This window comes from Euleptes europaea, chromosome 11 (genome assembly GCF_029931775.1).
Source record: "Euleptes europaea isolate rEulEur1 chromosome 11, rEulEur1.hap1, whole genome shotgun sequence".
NCBI lineage: Eukaryota > Metazoa > Chordata > Lepidosauria > Squamata > Sphaerodactylidae > Euleptes > Euleptes europaea.
This window is the reverse complement of record NC_079322.1, coordinates 74642726-74659042: the sequence shown is the minus strand read 5'-3', so window position 1 is coordinate 74659042 and position 16317 is coordinate 74642726. Positions and strand designations below refer to the sequence as shown.

Below are 16317 nucleotides of genomic sequence, written 5' to 3'. Positions count from 1 at the left end.
AAAGAGGAAGACTCAACAAGAGATGGATTGACTCTATAAAGGAAGCCACGGCCCTCAATTTGCAAGATCTGAGCAAGGCTGTTAAGAATAGGACACTTTGGAGGACACTGGTTCATAGGGTCGCCATGAGTCGGAAGTGACTTGATGGCACTTAACACACACACACAACCGGGAGGGAAAATTCCAAAAATGACCAGGAGAATTATCCAAGCTACCTTTTATTGAAATAACGCTCATAAATAATGTGTATTTTTTTTGTTCTGATTAATAAGCAACAAAACGATAGGCAAAACGTAGCTGAAATAGGTGTTGGCAAATTTCATTGCTGAAACTCAAAGGCACGGGTGGGGAGCTTACAATCCGGTCTCCGCTTTCCTCCCCCACAACTCCCCAAATAACATTACCCAGAATAACAGAATACAGCTCAAATGCTACCTAGCCACATCCCACAAGGACTCAATATCAACCTAGGAGATGAAATTGGGTGGAGAACCCATCAAAAAAAAGAAAAAGATGGTGGACTCCTCTGCTGGACCACTTTGGGGTACTTAGTGAACTTGATCAACCAAAGCAGGACACTTCCCACTTCTATCTTAGTAATTATTTAAAAAATGTCTTAAGAAGTCTTGACTAGACATCATATTCACCAAGGGGATCAGTACCCCTGCCACAAACTCTCTGACACCCCCTCTCTGTGCCATAGCATCTATTAGGACCAAGTGCATGAATCCGGAGTATCCTATTGTGAATTTCCTTGCCCTTCTCAATAGTTTCCACCAGTGGGGTTGGGGAAATTCAGTATGGGATGACTTCTACTAATATCCCAAGTTCTAACAGATCATACAGACGAATGTGGTTGTGGGGAATTCACAGTGCAAATCCCCGGGGCAAATATACGCACAAAAAATGGCTTCCCCTCCTCTTTTAGAAGTTTTTATCAAACTTACCAGGTTTCTTTCCCTTTCCTTGCTTACAATATCACATTTTGAATCATTAGAAAGGTAACCCACAATTCTATCAAGCTTACCAGGTTTCTTTCCTTTCTTAGCATGCTTACAGTATCGTATTTTAAATCGTTAGAAAAGTAACCTGTGAGTCCCCTTGCTGGCAGCGTTGTGTGGCCCAGAAAAGGAAAGAAACCCCTCTCCCAGTGAAACTAAGAGTGGGATAAAATCACGTTTGAGTCCCCCCCGGTAGTCCAAGTATTCGGCACAAGGAGTTGACACCAGGTTGGGTGGTCCAAAGCGTACTGGGAGCCGAACAGAAACGCAGCTGGGAAGGAGGATTCCATCCAGGGGTTTTTTTTGGTCTACACTTTGGTTCACCTTGATTTAGAATGGAGATGGCGGAAAACGGCCAAGGCTGAAAAAAAGAAAAGGTGGGCGTAGTCAGTGTTGTTCGGTCGATCCTTTGGATACAATGGCAGGACACAAAGGAGCAGACTCAGAAACTGAGCTGTTGACAGATTTACAGCTCTCCCCTGGCCGCTCGTTTTGGCCTTCAAGGTTGATTCTCCGCTTTCACACGAGGGCCGTATGCAGAAAAGGGAAGCCACTCCAGATCTGTGCCTCTGCTGTTGACACAATGGATGAAGCACAAAATGAAACCGTGCCATCTCCCCTCCCGTGTTATCCTGTCCCGTCACACGCAACAAAAGAAGGCACGGCAGCTGTCCGACTTCCTCTGAGTATGGGAATAGGGCTTGTTTCCAGTCGGCCAGGTCAGGCCGGTCACAGGATGGGTTCTGTGCCATTCCAGTTGACAACAGCTCCTTTCCACCTACAGGCAAAGAGAGACGGGTTTTAGTGTTGTTTTGGTTGGCCCTAATCGAAAGGTAACCCTGCACGGGATGGCCCAGGTTAGCCTGATCTCATCAGATCTCAGAAGCTAAGCAGGGTCTGTCCTGGTTACTGCTTGGATGGGAGACCACCAGGGAACTCCAGGGTCGCTACACAGAGGCAGCCAATGGCAAACCCACCTCTGAGGGTCTCTTGCCTTGAAAAGCCCATGGGGGTGGCCATAAGTTGGCTGCGAGTTGACACCACTTTCCACCACCAAGGCCATTGAATACCCCTCCCATAGGGGAGGGGTCGTGGCTCAGTGGTAGAACATCTGCTTGGCATGCTAGAAGGTCCCAGGTTCAATCCTGGCATCTCCAGTTAAAGCGACTGGGCAAGCAGGGGATGTGAAAGAGACCCTGGAGAGCCGCTGCATGTCTGAGTAGACAATACTAACTTTGATGGACCGAGGGTCTGATTCAGTATAAGGCAGCTTCATGTGTTCATGTGAAATACACAAAGTGAAGAGGTTAAAGGGGGTTGCCTCTAAAGTCAACCCGGAATTGATGTACCTCTGGCCCAACCTCTTTTGTGGCTTTAAGACATATGACAGCGGGAAAGAAGAAGAAGAAAAGCTGGTTTTTATATGCCGATTTTCTCTACCTTCTAAGGAGAACCAGACTGCTTACAATCTCCTTCCCTTCCTCTCCCCACAACAGACACCTTGTGAGGTAGGTGGAGCTGAGAGAACTGTGACTAGCCCAAGGTCTAGAGCTCTCTCAGCCCCACCTACCTCACAGGATGTCCGTTGTGGGGAGGGGAAGGGAAGGGGATTGTAAGCTGGTTTGATTCTTCCTTAAGTGGTAGAGAAAGTCAGCATATAAAAACCAACTCTCCTTCTTCTACTGCTCCCAAGGCAGTGAATATTCCAGTGGAACATGCCGCATGAAAAGAACCACATCATTCCACAGACATGCATCCAAGCACAGGAAAGGCAAGCCAAGGAAAGGCTTAGAAGGTAATGAAATATAACGCTGGATCAAGATTGCTCAGATCAAAGAGGAGTCCCCCCTCAGGCAGAGCTAGCAGAAGTTATTTCCTGCTCTGGAGACGAAAAACACAGGAGGATCGGCACCGCGGTATAAGCCTCTCTCTTTTCTCGGAGCTTTAGACTATATACGCAGTAAACTATCAGACCCTTCCTGCTGCTAAGGGGTGCCGTTACTCACCCGATCCGCACCCATCCCAGCAATCAACCAGTATTCATGAGAATAGGCCAGGCATTCTCGAGGAGTAGGAAGAGGAAGAAGAGTTGGTTTTTATATGCCGACTTTCTCTACCACTTCAGGAAGAATCAAACTGCCTTATAATCACCTCCCCTTCCCCTCCCCACAATAGACACCCTGTGAGGGAGGCGGGGCTGAGAGAGCTCTAAGAGAGCTGTGACTAGCCCAAGGTCACCCAGCTGGCTTCATATGGAGGAGTGGGGAAACAAATCCAGTTCTCCAGATTAGCCTCTGCCGCTCACGTGGAGGAATGGGGAATCGAACCCGGTTCTTCAGGTCAGAGTCCACCGACTCATCAAGCCTCTATTTTTTTGTTCGAACCCCACAAAAGCAAAGCAGGGTCAGACCCCATTAGTACTTCATCACCACCATCATCACCTTTATTAGGCATTTATCAGACCATAGTTATAAAAGTTAGTTATAAAACAGGACTACAGCAGAACATCAAGAAGGCAAAAGTAACGACTACAGGAGAATTACTCAACTTTAAGGTTGACAATGAGGAAATTGAAATTGTTCAAGTCTTTCTATTCCTTGGCTCGGTCATCAACCAAAAGGGAGGCTGCAGCCAGGAAATCAGAAGGAGAAGTAGATTCCTTTGAAATGTGGTGTTGGAGGAGAGTGTTACGGATACCTATCAGCTTTCTTCCTATCAGCTTTCTTCATTGTCCAGCTTTCACACCCATACATAGTAAAAGGGAATACGATGGCATGAATTAACTTCATCTTGCTGGCCAGTGACACATCCTTACACTTAAGGATCTCTTCTAGCTCCTTCATGGCTGCCCTTCCCAATCTCAATCTCTTGATTTCTTGGCTGCAGTCTCCCTTTCGGTTGATGATGGAGCCAAGGAATAGTAAGTCTTCAACAATTTCTGTTTCCTCATTGTCCACCTTAAAGGTGAGTAATTCTACTGTAATCATAACTTTTGTAAAGCCTGCCAGATCTGTTTAATCAGAAATTGCTGCGAGACCGAAAACACTTGAAGTGTGTTCCATGGGCGACAATTACTGCCTCCCAGACTCTGCAAAGCTGTCACCTGGAAATGACAGAGTTTCTCTAATGAGGGAAAGGCAATCAGGCGGGATCGCTAATGACAACACAGAACGGGGGTGTTTAAGCAAACAATAGGTTTAATGGCAGTGGAAAGAATCCCTTTCCTTCTTTGAAAACACACGTCATCGGCAAAAGAGAATGTCTTTTCGGCGGGCGGCATGCAATTTAGTCGGCATTGTTGAAGAAAGGAAGAGAAAAGCTGCTGTGTGCATTTCTCCTGTCTGCATCCTGCAATACTTCCCCAGACATGTGCCGGAGACGTAATAATGGAGGTGAGGAAGTGGTTTGCACAGTTCTTGCAAGAGTGGGATGGGAGAAGCAGGCAGGGAAGATGGGATGCGGAGGCAGGATCGGGTTCAGCACGAAGGCGACACTGCAACGCTTCAAGACGTGGGATTGGACCCGAAGTCCTGTGAGCAAAGTCTCCCATTGCAGATGACTGAGCCCCGCCTCGAAATTCTTCTCTTGAAGGGAGGGTCTAGGGACCCTTGTAAACAGCATCTAGGCGAGGTGAGAGACTGCACTGGGAGGGGGGATTCCTCTCTAGGAATCACCAAAAGCTCTATGGTTTTGCCACAGACTTCCTTGCAATAACTACAAAGGTGTGACGTCACTTCCGGGTTTTCCCAGAAGTGGTGTCATGCTTTTGCTGATGGCCCCCCTATGTCTCCGCCCCATCTGGTCTCCTGCTGGTTGCCAGACCAGGGCTGGCAACCCTACTTCAACGTGTTTTAAGTCCTGATTCATTCTAGACAATTAGTTCATTGCCAATGAACTATAGGAATAAAACACGGTACAGAATGTCAGACGTGGACCAGGGAGTTCTGGATTCCAATTCTATCTCAGCTAGCCAGAGGATCGGATGACCGCGGGCCAGTCATGGCAAACATACACAAGCAATTACACGCATGATATCCTGAGCTCTCTGAGAGTAAGGCAAGAGAGAAATGTACACATCACATGAACACATGAAGCTGCCTTACACTGAATCAGACCCCTGGTCCATCAAAGTCAGTATTGTCTACTCAGGCCGGCAGCGGTTCTCCAGGGTCTCAGGCAGGGGTCTTTCACATCACCTACTTGCCTAGTCCCTTTAACTGGAGATGCCAGGGATTGAACCTGGGACCTTCTGCATGCCAAGCAGATGCTCTACCACTGAGCCACAGACCCTTCCCTAAAAGTAAAAGTCACTTTAGTTGTGGCTCAGTGGCAGAGCTTCTGCTCCTTGTGCCCAAAGTCCCAGGTTCAATCGTTGACATCGCCAGTTAGGAAGTGACGTGAAAGACTTCTGCCTGAGACCCTGGAGACCTGCGGCCTGTCTGAGTAGACAACACTGACCTTGATAGAACCAGTGATACTGATAAGCAGAAAGAACTCTACAACTAGGGTTGCCAACCTCCAGGTGGCGACTGGAGATTTCCTGGGATTACAACTGATCTCCTGGAGACAAGAGATCGGTTCACCTGGAGAAAACAGTCACTATGGCCATTATACTCCACTGCGGTCCCTCCCCTCCCCAAACCCCGCCCTCCTCAGGCTCCACCCCACAAAACCTCCAGGCATTTCCCAACCCAAAGCTGGCGACCCTACCTACAACCCATTTGACTTACTTGGTCCGAATGCAGTGTTCCAGCGGAGGAATGAGGTCGCTTTCTTGGCCTTCAAGGTAAGGCTGAGATGTATCTGTGGAGAAAGGTCAGACAGGGTCAGTGGCGGAAATTTAAAAAGGTGTCACCTCCACTGAAATGGGTTGTGAGCAAATGTAAAGAAAGGGAGCGGGCTGAAGGCTGTTCCCCTCAAAAGCGGAGGAACGCAATTGATGGGGAAATCCTTTCCTCTTTTAAATCTTCTGGTTTGTTTTTAATGGCTGCGTGCTTTTATTGCATTGTGTTCGTTGTGAGCCGTCGAGAGGCGATCTCCAATATATAAAGGTTCTAAATACGGACGTCTGTCGCTAAACATGTACTGCAGCATTTCTTTTGTAGGCTTGCAACCAAAGAGTTGCAGTGCCTCTCCTAAGGAGAGACAGGGTGGTGTAGTGGTTAGTGTGTCGGACTAGAATCTGGGTTTCAGTAGCAGCCTCGTGACAAACGTAAATGTTATGTTCGTAAATAAATAAAATTAAATTAAAAGATTTTAAAAGGAAACCAGGATTTTCAAGTCGACTTTATGCAGCTGTTAAATTTCCTAGTTCCTGCCATTGTATCTCCTATAACTATGTATGGGTGTGAAAGCTGGACAATGAAGAAAGCTGATAGGAAGAAAGTAGATTCCTTTGAAATGTGGTGTTGGAGAAGAGTGTTATGGACACCCTGGACTGCCAAAAAACAACAACAAATCAGTGGGCTATAGATCAAATCAATCCTGAACTGACATTAGAAGCTAAAATGACTAAACTGAGGCTATCGTATTTTGGGCACATCATGAGATGACAAGAGTCACTGGAAAAGACAGTCATGCTAGGAAAAGTTGAGGGCAGCAGGAAAAGAGGAAGACCCAACAAGAGATGGATGGACTCAAAAAAGGAAGCCACGGCCCTCACTTTGCAAGACCCGAGCAAGGCTGTTAAAGATAGGACGTTTTGGAGGACATTGACTCATAGGGTCGCCATGAGTCGGAGTGACTTGACGGCACTTAACACACACACAAACTTCTTTACCGACGGTAGCCGTTAGCTGATTCTCGCAGCCCCTCTGCTACTGTGGAGGGAAGGCAAGGGGTTGGCACTGCACAGATCTGGAATCGGTGAGATCCCAAAGCAGACAGGAGGAGGAGGGAACGGAAGAGAACCGCAGAATGCAGCTCCAAATATCCCTCCTCTGCCTGTGCAATTCTGCCTTCTCTGAATGACAGCTCTCGGCCGGAGCCCGCCCACCACTATTGGGAGTCTTCTTGGAACAGCAGCTTCAACGAACCCGGCTGCTGCCAGAGCCCCCGTGGTTGTGCCCGGGTGGGTGTGCCGGGGGGGGAGGGGGGGAGGAGAGTTTCCCAAAGTTCAAATTGCCGCATGCCAAAAGGCCAGAGAACAAAGACAAGCTCTGGAAAGTATGAGAATCTAGGTGCTATAATCGTAGCTCGTAGGTGAGGAAGAAAAGCAGAAAAAGGTAAAGTTACCATGGCATCTTTAGCAAACCCTGCATTAGTCAACAGGGGAGTCGAAAGAATCTTTTGGTAGCTTAGGAGGAGGTGACAGATGATATTATGCAACTCTTTTTATTAAAAGGGAGCAGGTGTCCCCAAATTCTAGGAGACTCAGGGCAGGGAAGGGGGAGTGGTTGGAGCTAGGGCTGCATCCGTCTTGAGATGGAAGAATTAAGCGGGAGAATTCCTCTTCCTTCACTTATCTCCATGCCGGCTTGATTTGCGAGGCTGATGTTATGTATAAACTCCACATCAATAGGGTTGCCAACCACCAGGTACTAGCTGGTGATCTCCTGCTATTACAACTGATCGCTGGCCATTAGAGATCAGTTCACCTGGAAAAAATGGCCGCTTTGGCAATTTAGACTCTATGGCATTGAAGTCCCTCCCCAAACCCCGCCCTCGTCAGGTTCTGGTACAAATAAATAAATGTGTGGGATTGGTAGCATAGAGGGTGAAAAGGGGGTTTACGTGGATGGAGGGAACGGAAGGCTGACGCCAACTGGGTATGATTAACTGAAAATGTTTTTAACTGTTTTTGGAAGAAGAAGAAAAAGAGTTGGCTTTTACATGCCGACATTCTTTACCACTTAAGAAAGAATCAAACCGGTTTACAATCACCTTCCCTTCCCTTCCCTTCCCCACAACAGACACCCTGTGAAGTAGGCGAGACTGAGAGAGCTCTAAGAGAGCTGTGACTAGCGCAAGGTCACCCAGCTGGCTTCATGTGGAGGAGTGGAGAAACCAGCCAGGTTCACCAGATTAGCTTCCACCGCTCATGTGGAGGAGTGGGGGAATCAAACCCGGTTCTCCAGATCAGAGTCCGCCGCTCCAAACCACTTCTCTTAACCACTACACCACGCTCGCCTTGATCCATGATATAAGGAGGGATTTAACAAACAAATAATAAATAATAAATTCAGTTCTGGGATTTCAGAAATTTTCCTAGCTAAACCAGAACTAAAAGTGACACATGGCATAGAGGGAAATATCGGAATAGCGGCGAGACCGAACGGAGGGAATCTGCTTATTCCTGTGTGAAATGTACCACCGACGCTTCCAAAACCCAGGGGTTTCGCGCCGCAGCGTTTCGGGAGATGTTTCTTTCCATACCAACGGTTAGGCGGATCTCCTCTTGCTGGTTGGCTAGGCCGTCGTAGTAATACAGGTCAAACCGCCGCTCCGTCTTCCAGTCCCCGAGTAAATCCTTTCGCATGCTGAAGAGGACGCTGAAGTGACTTTCGCTGCACACCAGCCAAATGGGGAATTTGGGGGTCTTTAAATAACAGCCAACCTATGCAAGAGATAAAAGATGCTTTAAAAAAAATCATGCAAAACAATCTCCCCCTCCTGCTTTCTGAATTGCATTAATAACCTCTTCCTGCTTCTATGAAATTCTAGAACTTGGTAACAGCTGTGGAATAATGAAGCTGCTAGTCCTCAGAAAAGGTTTAAGTTTAGTTTTATTAGACTTTTAACCCTAGGGTTGCCAGCTCTGGGTTGGGAAATACCTGGAGATTTGGGGGGCGGAGCCTGAAGAGGGCGGGGTTTGTGGAGGGACTTCTATGCCAGAGTCCAATTGCAAAATGGCCATTTTCTCCAGGTGAACTGATCTCTAGCTAGTACCTGGAGGTTGGAGGAGGAGTAGGAGGAAGAAAAGTACCAAAAACAACGTGAATGCAAACACAGTTTAGTGCAACAGACAGGTGCAATTGAACACAAACAACAGACACAACAATAACCAAATTGGTAGTAAGTTGCTCTCGAGGAGTCTTCAAGCAGTCTTCTTATAGATAGTTAAGCAAGTCCCAAAGGCTTCAATGTACAGAGTTCATAGGAAACACGATGAAAATAAACGGATTGTGAAACGCAGTCCGGATTAACTTTAACGTTTGTGTTCAATTGCACCTGTCTGTTGCACTAAACTGTGTTTGCATTCACGTTGTTTTTGGTACTTTTCTTTCTCCTACTTCCCGTTAGTACCAAGTGCCTTGTTTTTCCAGCAGTACCTGGAGGTTGGCAACCCTATTAACCCATCAAGGCCAGAGTTCGGAGTTTATAGAAAGGCTGAAAGCCCCTTTGTAGGTTACAATGGAAACCTAATGGTTGCTGCCCCACAGTTCCTTGACAACCCTGGCCTCAACAAATTTTCTTTGGTTCTGGGAGTAGGGTTGCCAACTTCCAGGTCGTGGCTGGAGATCTCTCACTATTACAACTGATCCCCAAAGATCAGTTCACCTGCAGAAAATAGCCGCTTTGGAAGGTGGGCCTTATGGCACTATACTCCATGGAAGTCCCTCCCTTCCCTCAAACCCCGCCCTTGCCAGGCTCCACCCCCAAAATCTCCAGGTATTTCCGAACCGAGCTGACAACCCTATCTGGGAGCCAGCCCAACAATTTAAGAGCTAGATTCATTTTTTAGCATTCAAGATCTCGCATTTTAATAACCAAACTGTCTAGTTATTGTAGGCTTACCAACCTCCAGGTAGTAGCTGGAGATCTCCCACTATTACAGCTGATCTCCAGCCGACAGAGATCAGTTCCCTTGGAGAAAATGGCCGCTTTGGCAATTGGACTCTATGGCATTGGAGTCCCTCCCCTCCCCAAACCCCGCCCTCCTCAGGCTCTGCCCCCAAAACCTCCTGCGGGTGGCGAAGAGGGACCTGGCAACCCTAAATTATTGTTATCATAAAATATACTCCTGAACTCTTCACAGTTTCTCATCAATGTACTAAAGCTATCCCAAAAATGTCGTCGCACATCAACAAATACAGGCATAAGCCTGATTGTCATCACCAAAAAATAATACTAATGTATTATTTAATACATGTAGGGTTGTCAGCTCGGGATTGGGAAATATCTGGAGAACTGGGGTTGCAGCTGGCAACCCTACTAAGTACAGACAAGAAGAGGCCGGTGTGTTGTGGCTTCCTGACACCTTTTCAGTAGCTGTAGGAAGCTCAGAGTCCCTTGGCTCCAAGCAAGTGAAAAAATGGATCCAGAGGCAAAGAAACTTTTCACCCTCTGAGCACTGGATTACCCTAAAACAGCTTTGAAAGGGATTAGATTTGCCCGTTGTGGAAGGACGCAGGGAAGTCAAATGGGCATAACCCCCTCCCCCTGGGAGCTGGGAATTAGTCTGTCTGCAGCTAGCCTCCTTTTGGAAGGGTTGACATTTTCCCCAAATGAAACCTCGCCAGTTGCACAGGAGGGGTCTGGAGGAGGAAAACGGAGGCGTGAAAGGTTCCAACTCTGCTTAAAGGTTTTTAAACAACAAACAAACAAAGATTGACTGGCTTTTGGCTACTGTTTTTAGGCTTTTTTTTTTGCTTTAAAAATACTGTTTTTGTTCTTATATGCAATCATATAAAAAAGTAGGGGTAGGAGAACTTCCTTGCACTCGAAGGCCTTGCGCTTCTCAGTCACAGCACCAAAACAACCCAGGAGAGGGCCTTCTTGGCCATGGCACCAAAACAACCCAAGATGGAGCCTTCTTGGTCAGGGCCCCAAAATTATGGAATTCCCTCCCCAGGAGTATTCATGAGTCCCCTTCTGTCACTGTCTTTTAAAATTTCATCTGGCATTCCCTCAATGATTCCTTCCTTCTTGTCCTATATCTACGAATAAGTGGTGAGATGAGCAGTGTGTTTGATTTCCAAAATGCCACCATGTGCATGCACTGATAAATAGATCCTTATGGTGATGTCATCATTCCCATTGAGATCTGCTTTTTTTTCGGTGGCACATTTATAACTTTGGGCCTCTGTTCTCAACTCAAGAATTCCTCAGACAAACAAACCAACCATTGTGTGGAACAATGGACTTTAAAAATAGTAAACAGCAGAGGCAGAAGAGGGTAGAATACGGTTATCTAACTGTCACAATGCAAGAACCGTGGGGAAGTGGGTTTTTATTTATATAATGCTTCTGGCATGATCAGGAGATGACACTATGTCATCAAAATGGTAAGGCCCATTTTGTACATTCTTGGAATGGCGTGGGAAGTGCTTCCTTGTGGACTAGCCTCATGCTACTGTGGTGTTATCTGTGGAGCAGACACGTTGGCCTCATGTGGCTCTTTCGGTGACAACAGCGTGGGAAGGCGCCACATTGTTAAGCCAATCTCTGCCGATGTTACTGGAGCAGCTCAGGGCAAAATTGCAGGGAAACGGTCCCCTCCTTGTGTGTTTCGGGATTAAGGCAGGGCTTGAGAAATCCTAGAAATTTCAGTTGTGGTGCCCAGTATCTTCAGCAATGGTTTTTAATGCAGTGTCCCTGGGCGATCCTCAGAAGTAGTACAAAACTGATTTATAATTTCACCTCCGAATGTTTGGTTGTGTGACGTAGAAAGGCAAGTGTGGATAGGGCTATTCTTGGCTAAATGGATACTAGTCATGATGCACACCTATTCTCTCTAGGATCAGAAGGAGCATGCCTGTTATATGAGCTGCTGTGGAACACAGGCAGGATGGTGCTGCTGCAGTCGTCTTGTTTGTGGGCTTCCTTAGAGGGACCTGGTTGGCCACTGTGCGAACAGACTGCTGGACTTGATGGGCCACGTTCGAAAAGAAACATAAAGGTCAGTCAAGCTGCTCTGTGAACGCTTGCAAGTTTTTAAAAGACGTGGGAGACGTGAAATAGAGGGGCCACTTCCATCAGTGGAAGGCCTCTTAGAATGGGGGAAGGCTTCAACATTGGCTGGGCAGAGTGGCAGAATCCAAGCCAGGAGGCCAGATGTTAAGGGAGAATCTGGACAATCAACCGATTCGCATGTTGTGTTGTTGTTGTTGTTGTTGTTTTCTAGCATGTGGCATGCATTGAGAGGCACCGCAGTGAGAAAGTGCAAGGCATAGATCCTCATCTCCTGCTAAGGGGCAAACAGTCCTACATCTCTGCCAGCATGGTGTAGTTGTTAAGAGCGGTGGACTCTAATCTGGAGAACTGGGTTCAATTCCCCACTCCTCTACATGAGCAGTGGACGCTAATCCAGAGGACCGGGGTTGGTTTCCCCACTCCTCCACGTGAAGCCTGCTGGGTGACTTTGGGCTAGTCTCATGCTCTTTTCTGGACTCTTGCTCTTTTCTACTACTGCAGACAGACTAACACGGCTACCCACTGTGAATTGGGCTGGTCACAGTTCTCTCCAAACTTTCTCAGCCCCATCTACCTCACAAGGTGTCTGTTGTGGGGAGCAGATGGGAAGAAGAATGCAAGCCGGTTTGATTCTCCTTAAAAGGTAGAGAAAATCGGCATATCGACAACTCTTATTCAATCCATAAAATTCAAATTGCAGGATTGCGCAGCCTCAATTTGCCTTGGGACCATGCTTATAAGGAAGAGAGGAGTAATCATTCAACCTCCACCCTGTCTGGGTATTTGAAATTGGCTTCCCTGCTCTGCTATTAGCATTTTAAAAGGGAAACAATATGTCATTTAAAGACGTTATTTGTTTCCTTTCAAATGCTAGTAACTAAGCAGGCAGTCTCCCCTGACCTGGATATCTCAGGCTAGCCTGATCTCTTCAGATCTCAGAGGCTTAGCAGGGTCAGTCCTGACTAGTATTTGGATTCCTCCAAGGAATACCAGCGTCATGACAAGGAGGCAGGCAATGGCAAATCACAATGTGGTGAAGTGGTTAAGAGTGGTGGTTTGGAGCTTGATCTGGAGAACCGGGTTTGATTCCCCACTCCTCCACATGAGTGGCGGAGGCTAATCTGGTGAACTGGATTTGATTCCCCACTCCTCCACACGAAGCCAGCTGGGTGACCTTGGGCAAGTCACAGCTCTGTTAGAGCTCTCTCAACCCCACCTACCTCCCAGGGTGTCTGTTGTGGGGAGGGGAAGGGAAGGGGATTGTAAGCCAGTTTGAGTCTCCCTTAAGTGGTAGAGAAAGTCGGCATATAAAAACCAACTCCTCCTCCTCCTCTTCCTCTTCTTCTTATTTGAAATCCCATGCATGGTCGAGGCACTACCGGGAGCTAGAAGCCATAATGGCACCTCAACCACCCAAACGCTGGGGCAGAGAGCTAAATTTGCCATCCTGATGTGAACAAACCGTCCGATTCTTCGCCCGCTTGCAAACACCCCGGAACAGAAATTATAGAATGAAAAAGGAACACTCTTCGGAAGGCGCAAAGAGATGTTTCCATCTCTCCCCGTTCACCAGAAACGACATTTGGGATTCCCCCCCCCGTCTGTCTCTCTCGACTTGTTTTTTCCACGCTCGGTTACCACTTAGACAGCTGCAAAGTAATTGGATGCTGACGGGGTATATTTACTGAAATGTTGGGCAGGGGAAATCGCCCTGGAGTGGTGGGGTGAGAGAGAAAAGGATCATTCCAAAGGTTTGGGTTCCGTGCCAATGGGGGATGCAAAGAACACAAAGGGCTTCTCTGCATCTACCGCCAAGAGGAGACGGCGGCCCTTGATTCTGGACCAAGCCTCAGGAGATCCAGAGGAATTATATTTCCCTTTCACCCCGCCCCAGGCATGCACTGTGGTACATTTGGAGACCTGAGAACTCCCTCGTTCAGTGGCGGGCAGATGGTCTCAATCAGAGAAACTGGTTGCTCCGCATGGGGAGTTTCGCTAAGGAGGGTAAAGCAGGCACCGCTGAAATGCCGTCTGCAAGCGATTAAGAGCCATCACTCTTTGCAGAGCTCCAATTCCCGGAGAGGCCCCTTGTGAACAGTTATTTGTGATTTGCGCAGCACTTTTTGTAGCTGGTGAGGATCTGCTGAGCAGGCACAGTCGCGTGCTGGCAGGGTGGCACCACGCCGCCACCCACGTTTAATTGACGGCTGGATTCACAGGGTTGCCAACTTCCAGATGGGGCCTAGATATCCATAAGAACGCAAGAAAGGCCCTGCTGGATCAGACCGAGGCCCATCAAGTCCAGCAGCCTGTTCACACACAGTGGCCAACCAGTTGCCTCTAGGAAGCCCACAAGCAAGACGACTGCAGCAGCATTGCCCTGCCTGTGTCCCACAGCACCTAGTATAATAGGCAAGCTCCTCTGATAACTAGAGAGAATAGGTGTGCAACGTGGCTAGTATTCATTTTGACTGGTAGCCAGGGAGACCCCTCTCCTCCATGAACATGTCCACTCCCTTCTTAAAGCCTTCTAAGTTGGCAGTCATCACAACATCCTGGAATTACAACTCATCTCCAGAGGACAGAGACCAGTTCTCCTGGAGACAACAGCTGCTTGGGAGGGTGGACTCACATGAACACATGCATACACATGAAGCTGCCTTATACTGAATCAGACCCTTGATCCATCAAAGTATTGTCTACTCAGACCGGCAATGGCTCTCCAGGGTCTCAGGCAGGGGTCTTTCACATCACCTGCTTGCCTAGTCCCTTTAACTGGAGATGCCGGGGATTGAACCTGGGACCTTCTGCATGCCAAGCAGATGCTCTACCACTGAGCCACGGCCCCTCCCCAAGGGCTCCTCTAGGGCACTATACCCCACTGAGGTCCCTCCCCTCCCTACACTCCCTAGGGCCCACTCCCAAATCTCTTGGAGTTGGCAACCTTACGAATTTATCCTGTGCATTATCTTTCCTGTTAAAAGAAACACTCTCGCCCAGGGGTGTCGAACTCGTTACGAGGGCCAGGTATGACATAAATGCCACTTGGTCGGGCCGGGCCATGCCTTGCCAGCCCAGATCGAGAGGGGGGGGCTGCCTCAGCTGGTTCACAGGCCAGATAAGAGCTCTCAAGGAGCTGGAGCTGGCCCATGGGCCTTATGTTTGACAACCCTGCTCTAGCCCTTATGGTTACAACGCACGTCACTTCTACGAATAAGGGTCGACCGAGGGCACACAAAAAAGACAGAAGTTCAACTCTGAATCCGCCCTCCATAAAAGGTGAGCTCAGAGGAGATCTAAACTGGCTTATCTTGGAAGCCTTTGGCCCAACGATTCACATGTGTTTTAAAGCCGACGAGAGCCTGTTCTTGGCAGGGATCTTTTGGGGTGTAGCAATATTCCCCGGCTCCTCCCGAATCTGTGGGCTCAGAGCTGATGCTGATTGTTCCCGCAAGACCCATCGCGTATTTAATGGGCTTGAGAGAGACCAAAGGAGGCAGATGAAATGAAAGACGTTTAAAAAAATACTTTGCACGAACATCTTTGCCCCCAGATGATCCCAACTTCTCCCAAACTACCGCTAGCTCGGTCTCAAAATTGCTCCGGGCCTTACCCTATTGCTTTCTTCTTCCCGTATTGTCAAGAGATAGACGACAAATGAAAAGGTGAGTTTAACGGAGTAGAAGACATAGCATTAGCACATTGTCTAGACCAGGGTTGCCAGGTCCCCTCGGCCACTAGTAAGGGAGGGGGGTGTAGGGTTTCCAGATCCAGGCTGGGAAACTCCTGGAGATTTGGAGTTGGAGCCTGGGGAGGTCAGGGACCTCGATGGGGTACAATGCCATAGTTCCCACCCTCCAAAGCATTTTTTTTCTCCAGGGGAACTGATCTCTGTAGTCTGGAGATGAGCTGGAGGCTGGCATTCCTACCCCAATCATACCCGCATACACTCTCCTTGCAAACATCTCAAATGGGCTGAAGCTGCAATCCTGAGTTACTGGTGTGCTAAGTTGCTGCTTTCTAGAAGCATGCCAAAACAGGTCAACACTGCGTGTTGATTCCCCTCCCCCAAAAAAGAAAGTTATTGTGGGGCTCTGATCTTAGAGGGCTTCTTTGCCTCAAGTTGGCAGAGGATCAGGCGAATAGTAAACCACAGAGCAGAGGTTTCCAACCTGGAATTCTGACACAGGCTGGTGAGGTCACGCGTAACTCTAGCAATACCTCTTCCACATTTCAGGCAGAAGCTCTATTATAACAGGATGCCTTTTAAAATGAACGTATTGTTTAAACAATACTTCCTTGCAGACACACAGCTTATCTTCAGTCCCACGGTGAAGATCCTTGTGCTGTGGTGGGGGCCGCTGCGGAAGCAGCTTTCTGACAATCTGCACCCCAATCAGATCTCTAAAAGCCAACGAGAAGCCCCGCTGGGCAAAAGCCCTCCCCGCCCACTTTTAAAACC

At 48.0% G+C, this 16317-nt stretch overlaps 1 protein-coding gene across 1 annotated transcript in view; it reads right to left on the bottom strand.

Moving 5' to 3' along the window:
- Positions 1-1647: 1647 nt before the first annotated feature.
- MINDY4 (MINDY lysine 48 deubiquitinase 4) overlaps positions 1648-16317 on the bottom strand; it is a 74188-nt gene continuing 59518 nt past the window's right edge. Inside the window, exons 16-18 of the mRNA XM_056857137.1 lie at positions 8376-8556; positions 5732-5804; positions 1648-1779 (exon numbers count right to left, since the gene is read on the bottom strand). Of these exons, the coding sequence (XP_056713115.1) occupies positions 1731-1779; positions 5732-5804; positions 8376-8556 (303 nt within the window). The 3' untranslated portion in view covers positions 1648-1730. The remainder of the gene's footprint in view (positions 1780-5731; positions 5805-8375; positions 8557-16317) is intronic.